The 16500-nt window shown below is 40.4% G+C and overlaps 1 protein-coding gene and 2 long non-coding RNA genes across 10 annotated transcripts in view; 2 read left to right on the top strand and 1 right to left on the bottom strand.

Moving 5' to 3' along the window:
• The window catches only part of FRMPD4 (FERM and PDZ domain containing 4), a 497083-nt gene extending 492500 nt beyond the window's left edge, over nt 1–4583 (top strand). For 6 of the 7 annotated variants that reach the window (XM_075060497.1, XM_075060506.1, XM_075060487.1 and 3 more), the window contains 2 exons: nt 68–1330; nt 2685–4583. In XM_075060497.1, coding sequence (XP_074916598.1) covers nt 68–1330; nt 2685–4021 — 2600 coding nt within the window. In that variant the 3' untranslated portion in view covers nt 4022–4583. Of the gene's footprint in view, nt 1–67; nt 1331–2679 lie in introns of all 7 variants that reach the window. The other variant, XM_075060527.1, reaches the window with a different exon arrangement.
• LOC142045897 (uncharacterized) overlaps nt 1–16500 on the bottom strand; it is a 75059-nt gene that overhangs the window by 24406 nt on the left and 34153 nt on the right. For both annotated transcript variants that reach the window (XR_012654804.1, XR_012654803.1), the window contains 2 exons: nt 12793–13017; nt 5905–6078 (listed from right to left, as the gene is read on the bottom strand). This is a non-coding gene — a long non-coding RNA (uncharacterized LOC142045897). The remainder of the gene's footprint in view (nt 1–5904; nt 6079–12792; nt 13018–16500) is intronic.
• LOC142045896 (uncharacterized) overlaps nt 14133–16500 on the top strand; it is a 10083-nt gene continuing 7715 nt past the window's right edge. Inside the window, exons 1-2 of the long non-coding RNA XR_012654802.1 lie at nt 14133–15988; nt 16085–16387. This is a non-coding gene — a long non-coding RNA (uncharacterized LOC142045896). The remainder of the gene's footprint in view (nt 15989–16084; nt 16388–16500) is intronic.

Here is a 16500-nt window from a genome sequence, read left to right as displayed (position 1 = left end):
TCTTATCCGTTTATTCAAGTGCCTCAGATGCTTTCATTAATTGGCTCTTATTTTTTGTGGCATGCAGGTGTAGCAATCTTGCGAGCATATAGCCCTGAGTCATCTTCAGATTCTGGCAATGAAACAAACTCTTCTGAAATGACTGAAAGTTCTGAACTAACTGCAGCACAGAGACAGTCAGAAAACTCCACACGTATGTTTTTGACCACTAGTGAAGGGTACCAACCCCTTGTGGAAGAGCAAACAGAGTTCCCCATTGCTAAGAATCAGGCTGGAGGACCACTTGCAAAATCCTCACAGTCCGTAGCCGGTGGTCAAGCTGCTGAGCTACAGTCAAAAGTTGTGCCTTCAAAGCAGATTCTTCATTCAGACAATATAGAAATGGAACCAGAGACCATGGAAACAAAATCTGTCACTGACTATTTTAGCAAATTGCACATGGGGTCTTTGGTATACTCTTGTACTAGTAAAAGGAAAAATAAGATGACTGATGGTGAAGTGAAAGCAGCCTGTGATGGTAATGTTACTGTGAAAAAGCATCAGGGAGCTAAAAAAGCAGAGACTGATGAAGACCTAAACGCTATATGTGGTACTCTTTCTTCAAGAGATGGTCAACGCATAAGCATTTTTAATGTGGAGAGAACTGCCTTTCGCCAAAGATGGTATGCTGCTGCCGATGACGAAGCAGCAGATAAACCAAGCTCAGAAACAGTGAATGGGAAGACATTTCCAAGAGTTTCTGATCTTGGTAAAACAGATACTGGCTCTAAGAATGAAGTGAATCCTGAAGTTAATGAGGGTGATACTTCAGCACTTGGCCCAGGTGAAAACTTTTTGTCTGATATGACTAATGTGTCTTCAGCCAAAGACCTAAATGACTCAGAAGATGCACATGACCATTCTTCAAAGCTACCGGAAGCTGAGCAGAGTGTGAGTAGACTTTGTGAATATCACTTGACCAAGCGCATGTCATCTTTGCAAAGTGAAGGCCATTTTTCTCTGCAAAGCTCACAGAGTTCTTCAGTGGATGCAGGATGCAGCACAGGCAGTAGCCCATGTGCTACCCCAGTTGAATCTCCTCTTTGTACCTCTGATGTTAAGCACATTATCTCGGATTCATCTGTGAAGGGCATTGGCTATATTCCAGCAGATGAAAGAGTTGCCATTCTTCCAAACCATGGAACAACGTACAAAGAACTACATCAGCAGTCAGAAGCTGCATTTCATAGAATGACAATGCCTGCCATTCATTCAGCAGTTAATGCTGAACCACTGTTTGGCACTTTGAGAGATGGATGTCATCGGATCCCCAAGATTAAAGAAACTACAGGTACAGCAGTTTCAAAGCATGTGTTTTTAAAGACACGTATTTAATAGGGTGTATATGTAAAAACCACCAAGAATGAATGCATATTGTCAACCTAGAGTAGACAGTGAAATTAGGTCTAAACTGTTTCTATTCTGGTTCTGCTCTGTGGCTTTTGCTAAAATAACCCCAATTAACATGTTGACACTCAGGAAAACATTTCTATTAGCATTAGCTTTTTTAAAATGTTTCCCAATCTCTCTGACAAGGCTGTCTATTGGAAAGAACATGGCTTGAATGCTACATCAGAATTTCTAAAATTTTGTTTCATTTGATTTTCTGGATACTTCTGTAGAGCTAGATATATTTGAGCCATATAAGCTTTAACAATGTATGTAAATTTGGGGTAGTGAAGGAATCTGTCATTTAATTATCACGTATTATATACTATTTGCCTTCTATGTAGCTAAAATAAGTGACTTTTGCTAAAATAAAGAGTTATACAGAATAATCTCCAGATAGCAATATGAAAAGTATGGTGTTATTGATAGGCCAGGAAAGGCTTAGAGCACTAACTGTAAAGAAGAGAAAGAAATGGGATTACTTATGTATCCTTTTAATTTAAAAATCCATTGCATAAGTTTCCTGTAGGGATAGCTTAGGTGCAGTATCCTAATCACATAATTTAAGACCTAATTTTAAGAGATTTTATAAAATCTTGGTTTGGGGGGTTTGTTTGTTTTTAATTTAACTGAAAACAATATTTTGTTGGGGGTCTAAACATTCCCCCTTTACTGGTTGCAACTGAAACACAGCAGCATTGTGTAAATTTATGAGAACCAAAAATGAAACTGACAAGAAGCAGAAGTGAAACAGTTTCTTTTCACTGCCTAAAAAATGCATAGTGCGAAACAGAATAAAAATAAATGGAATTTTCAAAATTCTTTCCATTTTAGTAACATAAGGGATTTTTATGTCAATATCCCTTTAAATATTAAATGGGAAACTTCCATTCCTGTTAGCAGAGGAGTGATGTTCATGAAAGTTCTGTGGAACAATTTTCTGCTGCCTCACATTGTCAGTCAGAGTGTGGTAATAGAGGGAGTAGTCAGTTATTCATAAATGAGAATATGTTGATAGATTTTTTTTAATTGCATATTTAGAGAAACATGAAGACATCTAACTATTTCCTGAAAGACACATTACTATTCATGCATGATACTAACTGAAATGGGAGTCCTGGAAAAATATTGTGAATCTATTAGGACAGGTCATTTTTTTAAAAAAGTCCATAAAAGATACTTAGAAATTCAGTCTATGAATATTATCAGTGTGATGCTTAATTATTCTCTCTGTTCTTCTACTACCCCTAGTGTAGCTTTCACCGAGCCTGGAAAGGGAAGACGAGGGGGCATGCCTTCAGCTTTTCCTAAACAGCCTCTAAATGACTCCATCATGCTATCATCCAACATTCGCTCAGAATCAAAGGTGCCAAGTCAAAATCAAGACTCTTGTGACATTTCTAAAGTAAAACAGGGATGCGGGGCAGGAGTTAGTTTATGGCCATATGAGACGATGGGAGGAAGCCTCAGAATGCCACACAGCAGGACGGTATTGAGACGCAGCAGCAGCGTCATTGTAGGATCCACAGGCATTGAGATGCTTCTTGAGAAGAAAAAGGCTGCATTCGGTCTGAAATGTCTAGACATTGCTGCAAGAGATGATTCCAAGGCAGAAAAAAGGGTGGAACTCCCTCTGGGCAAAAAGTTATCCAAAAGCTATTCTCAAAGTTCTGTGAATGTTAGCACTGACGTCAAAGACAATAAAAGGTCTTCGGTCACCAGCTCCATGCGGAAGGACTCCAAACAGTACAGAATATTGCCCTTACGAAAGTCAGATGCCAGCAACTGGAGATGCCGGGGCCCGTTTAGCTATTGTTTCCTAAACAGAGGAAATGACAATGAGGATGATGAAGATGATGGAGACTACAACCACCGCTCATGTCTCTATGAACCACAGATACCGTGTGCATTACCAGAACCAGCCAGTCAGTCTTTTTCCGTTGAGAAGGAGAAGAAAGCTATTGAGCCCCCCAAACAGATACTAAATAGTACACTTGACAAGAGCAATGCTGAAGACCAAGGTGGCCAAACTGATATGAATCTCAGTGACATGGCCTTTGATGCACAAATCACAAGAATAAATGTGATGAAAGAGAAAACTTATGCAATGCCTGATGGATTTCGTGCAGCACAAAAAGATGCCAATGCGCTGCTCTCTCTGGTCAGAGCAAGTGTGGGGAAGAGGGAAGATTTACATCCGGAAACATATGACCTTAAACTTTCTCAGTACAAACAACTGTTATCCATAGAATCGAGACAGTTGGGAAGTGCCTGCAGGAAAATGGCCATGGCTGATAAAAGCCCCGAGGAAATGCTTCTAGCTATGACTTCCAGCTTTCAAGTGCTCTGTTGCTTAACAGAAGCCTGCATGCGTTTAGTGAAAGTCATGAACTCTGAAACACAGCAGCAGGAAATTATAGCTAAAATAGATGAAGTCGTAATAAACTACATTTGTCTTCTGAAAGCTGCAGAAGCAGTGTCAGACAAGACCTCCGATGATCCTAGCATTAAACTCTTGGCTCGACATTCGACTACCATGGCCGCTATTGTAAGCACACTAACACGTTCTCTTAAAATGCTTTTAAAGAAATAAAATACAAACGTCACTTCATAATCTACCTTTGCGAAGCCATACATAAAACCTTTTGTTTACTGTATGTGTATGAAATAATGTAACAAACTCAGCTCCTTCTATCTGTATATTTTGTTATTTTATAAAAAATAAGTGTGAGATAAAAAAAAAAAACAGTTCTACTACCGAACATTGACAAAGTACTGGCCAGATTTATCCTTCTGTTTATATTTTAAATAAAATGACAAAAAAAAAAGAAAAACAAAAAAAAATCAAAGATTCCCACAAGAGCATATTGACGTTTGGCTATTTTTCATATAGTCAAATCTACAGGTGTATGATGTGAGATTTTAAAGCCTGTGATGTCAGAGGAATTGTTTCCTGTTCCCTCCGAATTTCCATTTGGAGAACATTACATCCACATTTAGAAATAAGAAATGGAATCATAATGTATATAACACAGTATTTAAGGTTTTAAAATTATAATTTTTAAGCATTGGAAATAGCAAAAAGACATTTAAAATCCAAGAGACTATTATGACTTACTAGAGAATATATATATAATAAATAACTCTTTTGTTCATATTGCCTGGTTACCTGATGCTTCTGTTCTAGGAAATGCTTCTATATTGCAAATAGAGAAAATGATAATATCTGATATATATGGTAGAATGTTGCATTTTGGGACCAAAAGATAACTGTGTGGAAGGTAGGGAAGAATGGTGGAGGGTGTAAAAGGTAGAATGGTTTGGTTTTTTTGGTTTTTTTTTATGATGAAAGAACTGCGAGAAATGCATTGGTTTCATTGAAGATAGAAGAACCTAATGGCCAGGTCTAAAATCCTTTCATTGGTGAACAGAAACCAAAGGAAAACCATTAGGAAGTTATTATTCTTGTACAATTTTATCATAAATAAATTAATCAGGTCTATTTTGTTAACGTATTTTACAGTTCGTATCAGATGATTCTGGATGTATACATGTAAACACCTTCAAAATAAAATTAATCTTTTGGAAAAAAATAACCTTTTTGCCAAAAAAATAAACAAACTCTCAAACAGGTTCTTTTACTGGTGATGGAAAGGGCATTTTGTGACAGCTTCTCTAATCAGAACTTTTCTGTAAAATATACAGTAGCATTAAAGTTGCAACACAGGCAAGGTAAAAGAATTCAGAGTTTCAGTGACTCTTAGGCTTTAAAGGGGAGATTTTTTTAAAGTGCCTCTGAGCTTTAGGCAACCCAGCCCTAGTGAACACATCAAATCCCTAAGCTCTCTTGAAAATATCCCCCCTAACTTGTACCTGGTGTAGGTATTATGGCCCATGTTTTTCATAATCTCGCATGTAGAGGTTGATGTAATAACAACAACCATAAAGGTCTTGATTTGAAAACTGCACTTGCCTACTCAGCTGTAGCAAAGCTGAGGCTTTCTTTGTTGAGTGAGGGAACCTAAGACCTCAGAATCGAACCATTTGCTAAAAAAAAGAAAGTGTGATTGCAAAGAATAACCTAGCGAGTGTGAAGACAAGCAAGCAGTGTTGTCTTTGTGAGTCTGCACACAGACAACTCCAGAGACTCTGCTTCAGTTTATAGCTTTGTCAAACAGCAACAAAGTGAAATTAAAAAGACTATGGTAAGCTTCACTGCTGCCATTCAGTTTTACAGCTGCTATTTCACTGTGAGCAGCAGTAAAATTGTCAAGATAGATCTTCATCTCCCTCAGCAGTGATGTTTAAGCATATTGCACTGAAAAGGTTAAGTGAATTATTTTACTTGAGACACATTCTTCCACTGCTTAGACACCTGTATCAAGTCTAGAGTTAAGGGTAACATTTTCAGATATGCCTATGTTCCATTTTTAAAAGCTACTTAAATGCTTAGAAGCTGAATCCCAATTGACTTACAATGCAGTTTTCGCTTCTTAGGGTATCCGGTGGGTAGCGATCGATGTATCAGGGATCGATTTATCACGTGTAGTGTAGACGCGATAAATCGATACCCGATTGCTCTCCCGTTGACTGCTGAACTCCAGCTCGGTGAGCAAAGTCAATGGGGGAGCTGCGGCCGTCGATCCCGCGCTGCAAGGACACAAAGTAAGTAATTTTAATTTGATCTAAGATACATTGAATTCTGTTACGCTATTCTCATAGCTGAAGTTGCATATCTTAGATCGATGCCCCCCCCCCCCCCCGTGTAGACCAGTGCCTACATCGCTTTTGGGGAAAAAATGGCACTTAGGTTCCTAAGTCACTTAGGCACTTTTGAACATTTTGTTCTAAATTCATCCCAGTTGTAGCTCCTATTGAAATCAGATTATTCGAGTTAATGGATTTACACCAAGCATGAATTTGGCTATGCAGGTTTAATTTTCATTACCAATATTGTTAATTATTATTACTATTTGTACTGTCATAGCAGGTAGTCACCCAGTCATCAACCAGATCCCCATTGTGCAAGGTACAAACACAGAACAAAATGATGGACTCTACCCCAAAGAGTTTTCTGCTAAGAATGTAGCAATGATATTATCCATAGTTTGTAACTTCCCATATGAAGCTCAGCAAGTGACAAATGCTAATTTTTGGACAAAAGAAAGTTAAATAATAAGCCACAGTGACAGCTTTCAAATCCCTAAAAAATATTTTGTGCACTTCTTTGACTTGTCTGAATGGAGGCAGAGAAAGAGACAGTTACCATATTTTTTAATGGACAATTCTATTTTCCTCCAACTGTTCTCTAAACAAAACTTTGAGATCCTCTGTCAGTGATAATAGGGTTTGGAAGCCCTTGTCAATTGAAAAACCCATCAGAGCCATTTAATGATGATGCTACTTCTACACAGTGGAAATAGCAGTCTACAGGAACTAATAATGGGACAGCAGCTTTTCTGTCTGAAATAACCAGGGTAAGCTGCTTTAATGATTAATCTGGTGGCACTTCCCTAGGAGCTTAGGGAGGGACCTGTCACCACTTCCAAGAAGCCAGGTAGGGAGCCTGCCAGCCCTGCCAAACCTCACCTCACCAGAACCAATGGGGGTCCCAGGCTGCTCCCAGCCCTGTCCAACCTGGCCTTGAGGTGACCCTAAATCCCATTCCATGGACAGGGACCCTGCCACTGTCCCAGGCTGCTCCCAGCCCTGTCCAACCTGGCCTTGAGGTGACCCTAAATCCCATTCCATGGACAGGGACCCTGCCACTGTCCCAGGCTGCTCCCAGCCGAGCACCCATGGTGCCTCCTGGACTGCCCCCTCTCCCCGAACACTCGCAGTGCCCCCTGCACCACCCCATCTGAGTACCTGTGGGGACCCCCCACGCACCTGCAGGCCCCCTCTGGCCACACACTCCCAGAGCAACCATGGCAACCCCCCAGGCCACACACCCCCAGAGCACTTGTGGCACTCCTCTGGACCGCACCCTCCCCAGAGCACCTGTGGCCCTGTGGCCCTGCAGCACCTCCTAGGCTCCCCTGAGCACCCGCAGTGCACCCCCACCCCCCAAGCACCTGATTAAATCTTGGGAGTGCTGCAAGTCATGGATGGACAGGTCACCGGCTAAGTTCCCTCTAAGTTGTGCGGCCACGCAGCTGCCTATTAAGCCCCACACAGGGGTTCAAGGCTGTGGCAGGGAGAGGTGCCTCTCCACCGTCCCCAAGCTGCTGCAGCGAGAGAGGGCTGGGGGGAGTCCTCTCTCCCCGCTGCAACCCCTGGGCAGCCTTCAGCCCAAACCCCTTATCCCTGGCCCCACCCCAACCTTCTGCCTCAGCCCTGAGCCCCCTCTCACTCCTCAAACCCATCATCCATGGCCCCAAGAGCCTTCACCTCTAGCCAGAGCCCTCGCCCCCGCACCCAATCCTCTGCCCCAGCCCTGATCCCCCTCCCGCACCCCAAACCCCTCATCCCCAGAGCCCGCACCCCTAGCTGGAGCCCTTACCCCATGCATACAACCCTCTGCCCCAGTCCTGAGCTCCCTCTTGCACCTCGAACCCATGAGCCCCACCCCAGAGTCTATACCCCCAGCCAGAGCCCCCATCCCCCCGAACCCCATCCCTGAGCCCCGTCCCAAACCCAGAACCCCTCAACCCCAGCCCCACCCCAGAATCCACACCCCTAGCCATAGCCTGCCCCACCTTCCGCACCTCAACCCTCTGCCCCAGCCCTGAACCCCCTCCCACAGTCCGAACCCCTTAGCCCCACTGCCACCACATGAATTTTGTTATGTGCACCAATGTGAAGGTGATATGCTGCACATCATCTCCATATTGGTGCACATAACAAAATTCATTCTGCACATGGATGTACAAAATTAGAGGGAACACTGGTCACAGGCCGTGAATTTTTGTTTACTGCCCGTGACCTGTCCATGACTTTTACTAAAAATACCAGTGACTACAACGTAGCCTTATTCATACTACATCAATAAAATTGTTAGTCATCTCTGAAAGCCAAAAGCGGCCATCAGTTGCACCTGTGAAATACCACAGCAGGATGATGGGATTCCTGTGGTGTAATGGACAGCAGAATTGGAAAACTATGTTTTTGTACAGATGAGGGCAGTATTAGGCTTGCAAAATATTTACTACTGCTGATGATACATGAGCCAGAGGAATGCAGTTTGAATCTAATGTTGAATGTGCAGGTAACAGTAGCTAGAAAAATCATATTTTTAAATGATGATACAGGGATCATTGAGAGATGTTAAACATGAGACTCCTACATTAGACTCCTACAATGCTATTTTTAAATTCACTTTTCAGAGAGGAAACAATCATTTTAAGTCCTTCTTTGGTTATATACTGCAATGCTCCTCGTTGTTTTCTGTGCTTTAACAGTTTTCACTCAAAGGACACTGTAGACAAAAGACACCATCTGTACGATTTACTTCATTACATTCAGGAGTTTGGAGAGTCGGGAGGTATGGGGTTCAGAACTGAGATCAGAAATCCATTTTGCATGATAATTCACCATTGAAGCTATGAAGACAGTAATCAAGACAATAACAAAATGAGTCCAAGGAAATAAAAATATAGCATTGTGAATAAATGACAAGGATGCAGGATAGTTTTAGAGCAGAGGTTCTCAAACTGTGGTCCATGGACCCCCAGTGGTTCACGAGCTCCATTCAGGTCCACGGATAGTTCCCTCTAAGGTGCGCGCCTGGGCAGATGCACACAAGAGAACGAAGGACCACCTACCTAATTAATGGAGCTGTGCAGGCTTGGTTCCACTAATTAGGTGCCTGGACCCTGGAGAAGATGCGCATGTAAAGTGAGGTGGTGGCCTTGGGGGGAATAGGGGGTATGTGGGAGGAGGCAGTGGGGTGAGAAGAGGGGTTGGGGTAAATTTGGGATGTGCAGGGCTGCGGCGGCCAGAGAAAAAGACGACTTTCCCCAGCTCGAGGGCTGCAGCTGCCGGGGAGAGACCCCCCTCCTTCCCAGCCCCAGCTCAGGGGCTGCCGCAGCGAGGGACAGAGGGCACATCGATCACATTAGAAAGGTAAGACTACTGTTAGTAAAATATGAATTATGTACTTTTATTTGTAGAACAAAAATTTTAATTATTAAGGTTTTTATCTAGCGCTTTAATCCAAAGTGCTTTACAATAGCCACTAATGGTGCAAACAACATTTAGAAAGATCATTAAGTGGTCTGCCAAGACCCTCAGCAATTTTCAAGGGGTCTGTGAAAAAAAAAGTTTGAGAATCACTGTTTTAGAGCAATGGACAGCGTCAAGACATACTACAGTTACTGTTATGTGCTCTCAACTTAATTCCAGTATAACAAAGTTTGTGTCTGATCTCAGACCTATCTCTAACATCTCTACCTCACATCTAAATTAGTTAGGCATACAGTCTGATAACCCTATACTCCCAGCCAGCACCGAGAGCTTTGACTTCAGTGCATGTGATGTGGTCCTTCCACACAGTGGGTAGGTTTTCAGAGCCCGTGATAGGTGGATGTTGAGGAGAGCTTCATGGGAAATCCCTGTGACTCAATATGCAGGATGACTGGAAGGGGAGCCAGAGGATCCATTTTTGGTTTGGATTTTTTACTCCAGGGGTTCTCAAACTGGGGGTCGGGACCCCTCAGGGGGTCGTGAGGTTGTTACATGGGGGTTGCGAGCTGTCAGCCTCCACCCCAAACCCCGCTTTGCCTCCAGCATTTATAATGATGTTAAATATAAGAACAAGTGTTTTTAATTTATAAGGGAGATCACACTTGGAGGCTTGCTATGTGAAAGGGGGTCACAAGTACAATAGTTTGAGGACCACTTAGTCGTTGTCATTCATAGAGTGAGCCTATGACAACTGAGGGATCATCCACTGCTGAGGCTGCAGTAGGGGACATGATTCTGCTACTGCTCTGTCACATGGAGAACTACAGGATTCTCTAGTTGACAGTCTGCCTACTTGGGTTGTACAACAGGGACAACAGTTGGCCCTTAAAATGGTTGTGCTGTGAATAAACAGTGCCATCCCCATAACTACCAGAGTTCTAATATCTACTGACTTCTCAGGGACTGAGGCCTTCAGCCTTTTCTATCACATCAAACCATTCTTGCCTCTCCTTTCTTCTGATGCTTTCTGGAATGTGAATGGAAAACTGCGTGCCCTGCATGCTGCCAGTTTTACATCAAAGTCAACATGCAATTTAAATGGATAATCTGAGCTTCCCAAACAAGTGTGAATATTTAATTTTTAGTTTCTTCTGTTGGTCTGACCCAGTAACTTTGGTTTGTAGCTACATGTGTCATACACCTAATTCTACAGCTGTTTCTCACCCAAATAATACTTAACCATTACTGCCCGAAATGGTCAGTTGTGTCTGCTGAGTTATTCCAATCTCAACAAGATTGTTTGTGAAGCATTTATCCACATAGGACTACATTTTATTTAGACTCTGGCTTATTAATTGCAGTTAATTCATGCAATAAACTCAAAAAAATTGATTGTGATTAAAAAAAATATCATGATTAATTACAGTTTTAATCGCAATGTTAAGCGATAGAATACCAAGTGAAATTTATTATTAGTATTTTGGATGTTTTTCTCCCTTTTCAAATATATTGATTTCAGTTACAATACAGAATACAAAGTGTACAGTGCTCACTTTATATTATTTTTATTACAAATATTTACACTCTAACAATGATAAACAAAAGAAATAGTATTTTTCAATTCACCTCATACAAGTAGTGTAGTTCAATCTCTTTCTCATGAAAGTGCAACTTACAAATGTAGATTTATTTTGGTTACATAACTGCACTAAAAACCAAAACAATGTAAAACTTTAGAACTTACAAGTCCACTCAGTCCTACCTCTTGTTCAGCCAGTCGCTAAGACAAACAAGTTTATTACATTTATGGGAGATAATGCTGCCGGCTTATTATTTACAACGTCACCTGAAAGTGGAACAGGCGTATGCAAGGCACTTTTGTAGCCGGCATTGCAAGGTATTTACGTGCCAGATATGCTAAACATTCGTATGCCCCTTCATGCTTCGGCCACCATTCCAGAGGACATGCTTCCATGCTGATGATGCTCATTAAAAAAATAATGTGTTAATTAACTTTATGACTTAATTCCTTGCGGGATAATTGTATGTCTCCTGCTCTGTTTTACCTGCCTTCTACCATATATTTCATGTTATAGAAGTCTCAGATGATGACCCAGCACTTGCTGGGGTTTTTTAAGAACACTTTCACTGCAGATTTGACAAAATGCAAAGAAGGTACCAATGTGAGATTTCTAAAGATAGCTCCAGCACTTGACCATGAGTGGACTTGTAGGCTCTAAATTTTACATTGTTTTATTTTTGAATGCAGGTTTGTTTTTTTTTACATATTTCTACATTTGTAAATTCAACTTTCATGATCAAGAGATTGCACTATAGTATTTGCAATAGGGGAACTGAAAAATACTGTTTGTTTTGTTTTTTACAGTGCAAATATTTGTAATAAAAATATAAAGTGAGTATTCTACACTTTGTATTTGTGTTGTAATTGAAATTTTGTTTCAAAAATTATAATAATTTTTATTTGTTTGCTTATTCATATTCTGTTTCCAAGACCACATTATAATGTGATTTAGACACTTTAAACAATAAACATCTGACCAATAGAAAGGAAATATGGGAAGAGCAAATTTGTGTTTCAGAGTCCTTTAACGTACTACTCAAACATTTTATAGAGAAACTCTTATTTTAAATTGCTTGTAATGGGCTTATTACACATTTTAATGCAAATTGAGATGTCATTTTCTGTGTAAAGCTTAACCATCCCACTGAAAGAACATTCAGGCATGTTATATCCATACATTTGTGCAAGTTAAATCACAGAGCAATACAGCACGCAAGAGCACAGTTCCTATTTGTGTCCAGGCTTGGTAAAGTAAAAGATAGCTAGATCCCTCTTACAGTGTCTGCCATCATGGGCTTTCAGCTGGCAAAACCATACTTGATGAAAATAAGAAACAATGCTTCTTAAAATATATAAAGTAATTTCTAATAAAACTAACTGTATGGAAATATTTTTAATACGACCTCCAGTTCTCTAGTGGCTAAATCGGCATTCTAAGTGAATTCAAGTTCAGAGGGTATGAGCCTGGCATTTTCTCTCTTCTACGCTTCTATTTGGAACAAGAGAAACATAAAATGAAGACAAGTTTCAGAGTAGCTGCCGTGTTAGTGTGTATCCACAAAAAGAACAGGAGGAATGAAGAGAGGAGTGACGGATGAAAGAAGTAAAAATTAATATGAAGCATAAAATGATCAATAAAAAAGTACAAACTAAATTACCTTCAGTTCCAGCTGTTAGAATGTTCTGTACACTTTAAGAGAAAAGTGAATAGATTTTTTTTTTTCAGAATTTTTTTTCATGTATATCTGCTTTGTCTTCTCCTAATCCCATCATATGGGGTCAGGCTGCCATGCGAGTATCTGCCATCTTTTTCTGTCTGAGGCAGCACCAAGGTCTACCTTCTTACAATCTTCTTTGATATAATCCATCCACTGCTTTTTTGGCTGTAATGTATATATGAATACACATAAAACAGAATTTAATTAATGAATTCAGGCTAATGAATTAATTAATTCGGGCTATAATTTCAGTTGATATGTGTGCCTTGTTCTCTCCTGCCAAAAACTGTACAATGCTCCATCTAGCTAGATCTTGTAGGACTGATAGGCCCAGGTCCAAAGAAAAGTACAAACAGGAAAAAAAAACAACCTAACTTTGTGCTATGAGTAACAAAGGGAAAATTGGTTTCCTTATCTATAGCTTTTGTTTCTCAGAATGCAAACATAATCTGATCTGAACAGCTCTGCTGAATAGATTGCTAGGTTAATAAACTTCCCCATTTCACAGTAAGAGAAGCAGCTGAGACAATGTTTTTGTTTGTTTGTTTGTTTTCCTTGAATTTACTCTCACAGTGCTGGACCGCTGCAACATTGTTTGCTGACCTGGAAAGAGCACTTCCAAACTACATACATTTGGTACTTGGTAGAAGTATTTCTAATTATGTTGTAGACAACAGGAACAATAGAGTTACAGGTGTAAAATGCACAAATTTAATGTGATTAAGAATATTTTGTTATATAAGGAAGATCCCCTTTATATGTAGGTATTTCAGACCTGTTGCTTAGGCCACTAAGCAGTTCTTCCAACCAAAAGTATGCATAAGTGGTAAAAGGTAACATTTAAAAAAATCACTTTTAATAAGCTAAAATGTTAACAGTAACAGAGGGAATAGTTTTTTTTAATGATTTACTCAACATTCTGACAGCTTACCTTTAAATGTCCCTTGATATGTCAATGCTCTGAAACCATTTTTCTTACTATTTTAATACACTCCACATTCTTCTTAACCTAGAAGCCCCTTTGTATTAGTGAGAGACAGAATTATGTCTCCAGAGTCCACCACTAATCATCACACTGGCTGCAGGACATAATACACTGAATTCTAACTCCATATCTTTCTATTTCACTTTATCAAATTATACAATGAATGTATTTGAAATAAAGATAAAATACAATTCCTGGGAAAAAAAACCTTCAAAAAACTAAAATCAAATTGATGCACAATTTTTAATTGGTCTTTTTCATGCAGAAATTATACAAGATGTCTGATTGGCCAATGAGCAGCAGCAGCTAGGTCGGCAGCAGAAGGTCTTCCAGCAACATAGCACTGTCCACACCATTGCTTATGTCAGTGTAACTCATGTCGCACAGGGGGGTAGCTTATTCACACCCCTGAGCTACATAAGTTATACTGACATAAGTGGTAGTGTGGACATAGCGTCAGTGTCTATAGGAAAACCTCACAGTCTGACATTCCATAATCTGTGCTTGGTTCCAGGTCATCAATCAGATTTCTTAATGGTTTGCAGTGTTATGTATTTTAAATTAGAATAGCCCTGTGTCAGTCAGTCAGCCTTACCTTTTCCATTATTATCACAGCCTCAAGCAGTCTTGAATAAAAGACGTCAAACTTCTTGCCTATGCAACTATTAAAGACTGAATCACCATTACTTATTAAGATCTGTTACATGGGAATTCAAAGCTGTATCTTTTCATGGTGTTAACCAAAACCAAGTTGGGAATGTGCCCTGTTTATTAAAAGCATGAAATGAAAATGCTGACTCTTTAGTAGACTCTTTTTAAGTTCAACAACGACGACAACAACAAAGCCCCAGTGGGGATTCTCCATCTTTTTAATAATAAAAAACAAACCAGTTGCTAAAAGCACTAGGCACTAAAGCCTCTACAGAAAAAAAAAAAAACTAGATGCAATCAATTGGACTTCAGGACTGTCCAGATCTACCTTCTTGTTTCTGACTCATATCAGTGTGAAAAAAAGCAAACTATTAAATCACCATCTCAACTATATATCTCCATCTCGAAATGGAATAAAAACTTGATATAGATTTGCCGTATTTGTCCTTGAAGAGGTGATGAAGGCAGAGGCCATTCTACCTTTTTCAGGTAATAAAAAAGATACTTTTGAGCCAAATAACTGAATTATTTAGGTATATATAATGTATCTGTTGGCACAAAAAAAGGAAACATTACAGTAGAATTGTGTGAAAATAAACAACAAAAAAACAAAGGCAAGCTGCATATTCACCTCAGTTAATTTTTTGCACTGCCATGTGGCCCTCTGCTGGGGACTTTTTGCTACTTGTCTGTTGCTGAGCAGTGGCAGTGGAAGAAGTGGCTGGCATAGTTGAGACTCCCTATCTAAAAATTATTTTCTGTGATCTGATTTTTGGAGAGAGTTCAAATCCATGAATACAGGAAAAACTTAAATTAGAGTTGAATTTTCCAGTGGTAGTCAATCATATGCACTTGAAGAAAGATGCTTCTCTGGGTCAAAGTCTGAGTATGATAATATACATGTTAGTCATACAACAGCTTTCACATTATACCTTCTGCTTTATCCATTTATATTAAAATCGATCAAAGTAACTAATTGTTGATGCTGACAATGATTTTAAAATGGGGAAAATTACCAGCGCTAAACTCTGATTCCTTGAGTAAAATTTTCCAGGTTGCTACAGGTCAGGGTCATTATTAACAATAACATGAGTGTTACTGCACATTTTCAGACTACAGTAAAAGCTGTGTTATCCGGCACTTTACCAACCGGAAAGCTCTAAACTGCCATTTCTGATCTTCATAGAAAGTCTGGTTTATACTCCGGTTGGCGCGGGGCTCTCAGGCTCCCTACCTGGGTCTGCGAGGCTCCCTGCAAGTGGTGATGTGTCCCTGCTGCTCCTAGGTGGAGGAACAGCCACAAGGCATTCGGAGTGCAGAAGGGGCTGTGGGGTTGGAGGTTGGGGCACAGGAGTGAGTGCAGGGTGTGGGTTCTGGGAGGGAGTTTGGGTGCAGGAGGGGGCTCGGGGCAGGGGGTTGGGGTGCCAGATCCAGGCAGCGCTCACCTCAGGGTGGAGGCTCAGTTGTGGGAGCAGTGCCTGTGAGTGGAGGCAGTGCACAGTAACTGTATTAAACAGCAAAGAATCCTGTGGCACCATATAGACTAACAGACGTTTTGGAGCATGAGCTTTCGTGGGTAAATACCCACTTCGTCAGATGCATGTATTAAACAGGAAGTAAATGGGGGTTATCTTGAACAAGGAAAGGCACAAGCTTAGGTATCATGTTCCTGTATCAGAAATGGACTGGCTACAGGCTTACTTATATACACCAGATGTGTTTGTTGTTAGGTCCTTTAATGTTCTACCAGCTCTGACTGAGGTTCGTTTAAATAAGGTATTGTATACACAATGCCACCTAATGGCTGTACAGTATAATACAGTTTAGCGTTCCATTATATCTCACCATTTAAATTCTACATTCCTACCATTTACAGTATTATGCTGTCTTTGAAGTTCAGTATTGTGGCAAATTGCCAGTACTGTTCTGCTGGATCTCGCGCTTTCTCTTCTCTGGGATAGGTTCAGGGCGCTATTGCTTGCCTCTGAACCAGTTCTTAATCATTCCCCTAG

This window comes from Chelonoidis abingdonii, chromosome 1 (genome assembly GCF_003597395.2).
Source record: "Chelonoidis abingdonii isolate Lonesome George chromosome 1, CheloAbing_2.0, whole genome shotgun sequence".
In the NCBI taxonomy this organism is placed as follows: Eukaryota; Metazoa; Chordata; order Testudines; family Testudinidae; genus Chelonoidis; species Chelonoidis abingdonii.
The sequence above is the reverse complement of the archived record's forward strand: the minus strand, read 5'-3'. Positions and strand labels throughout refer to the sequence as shown.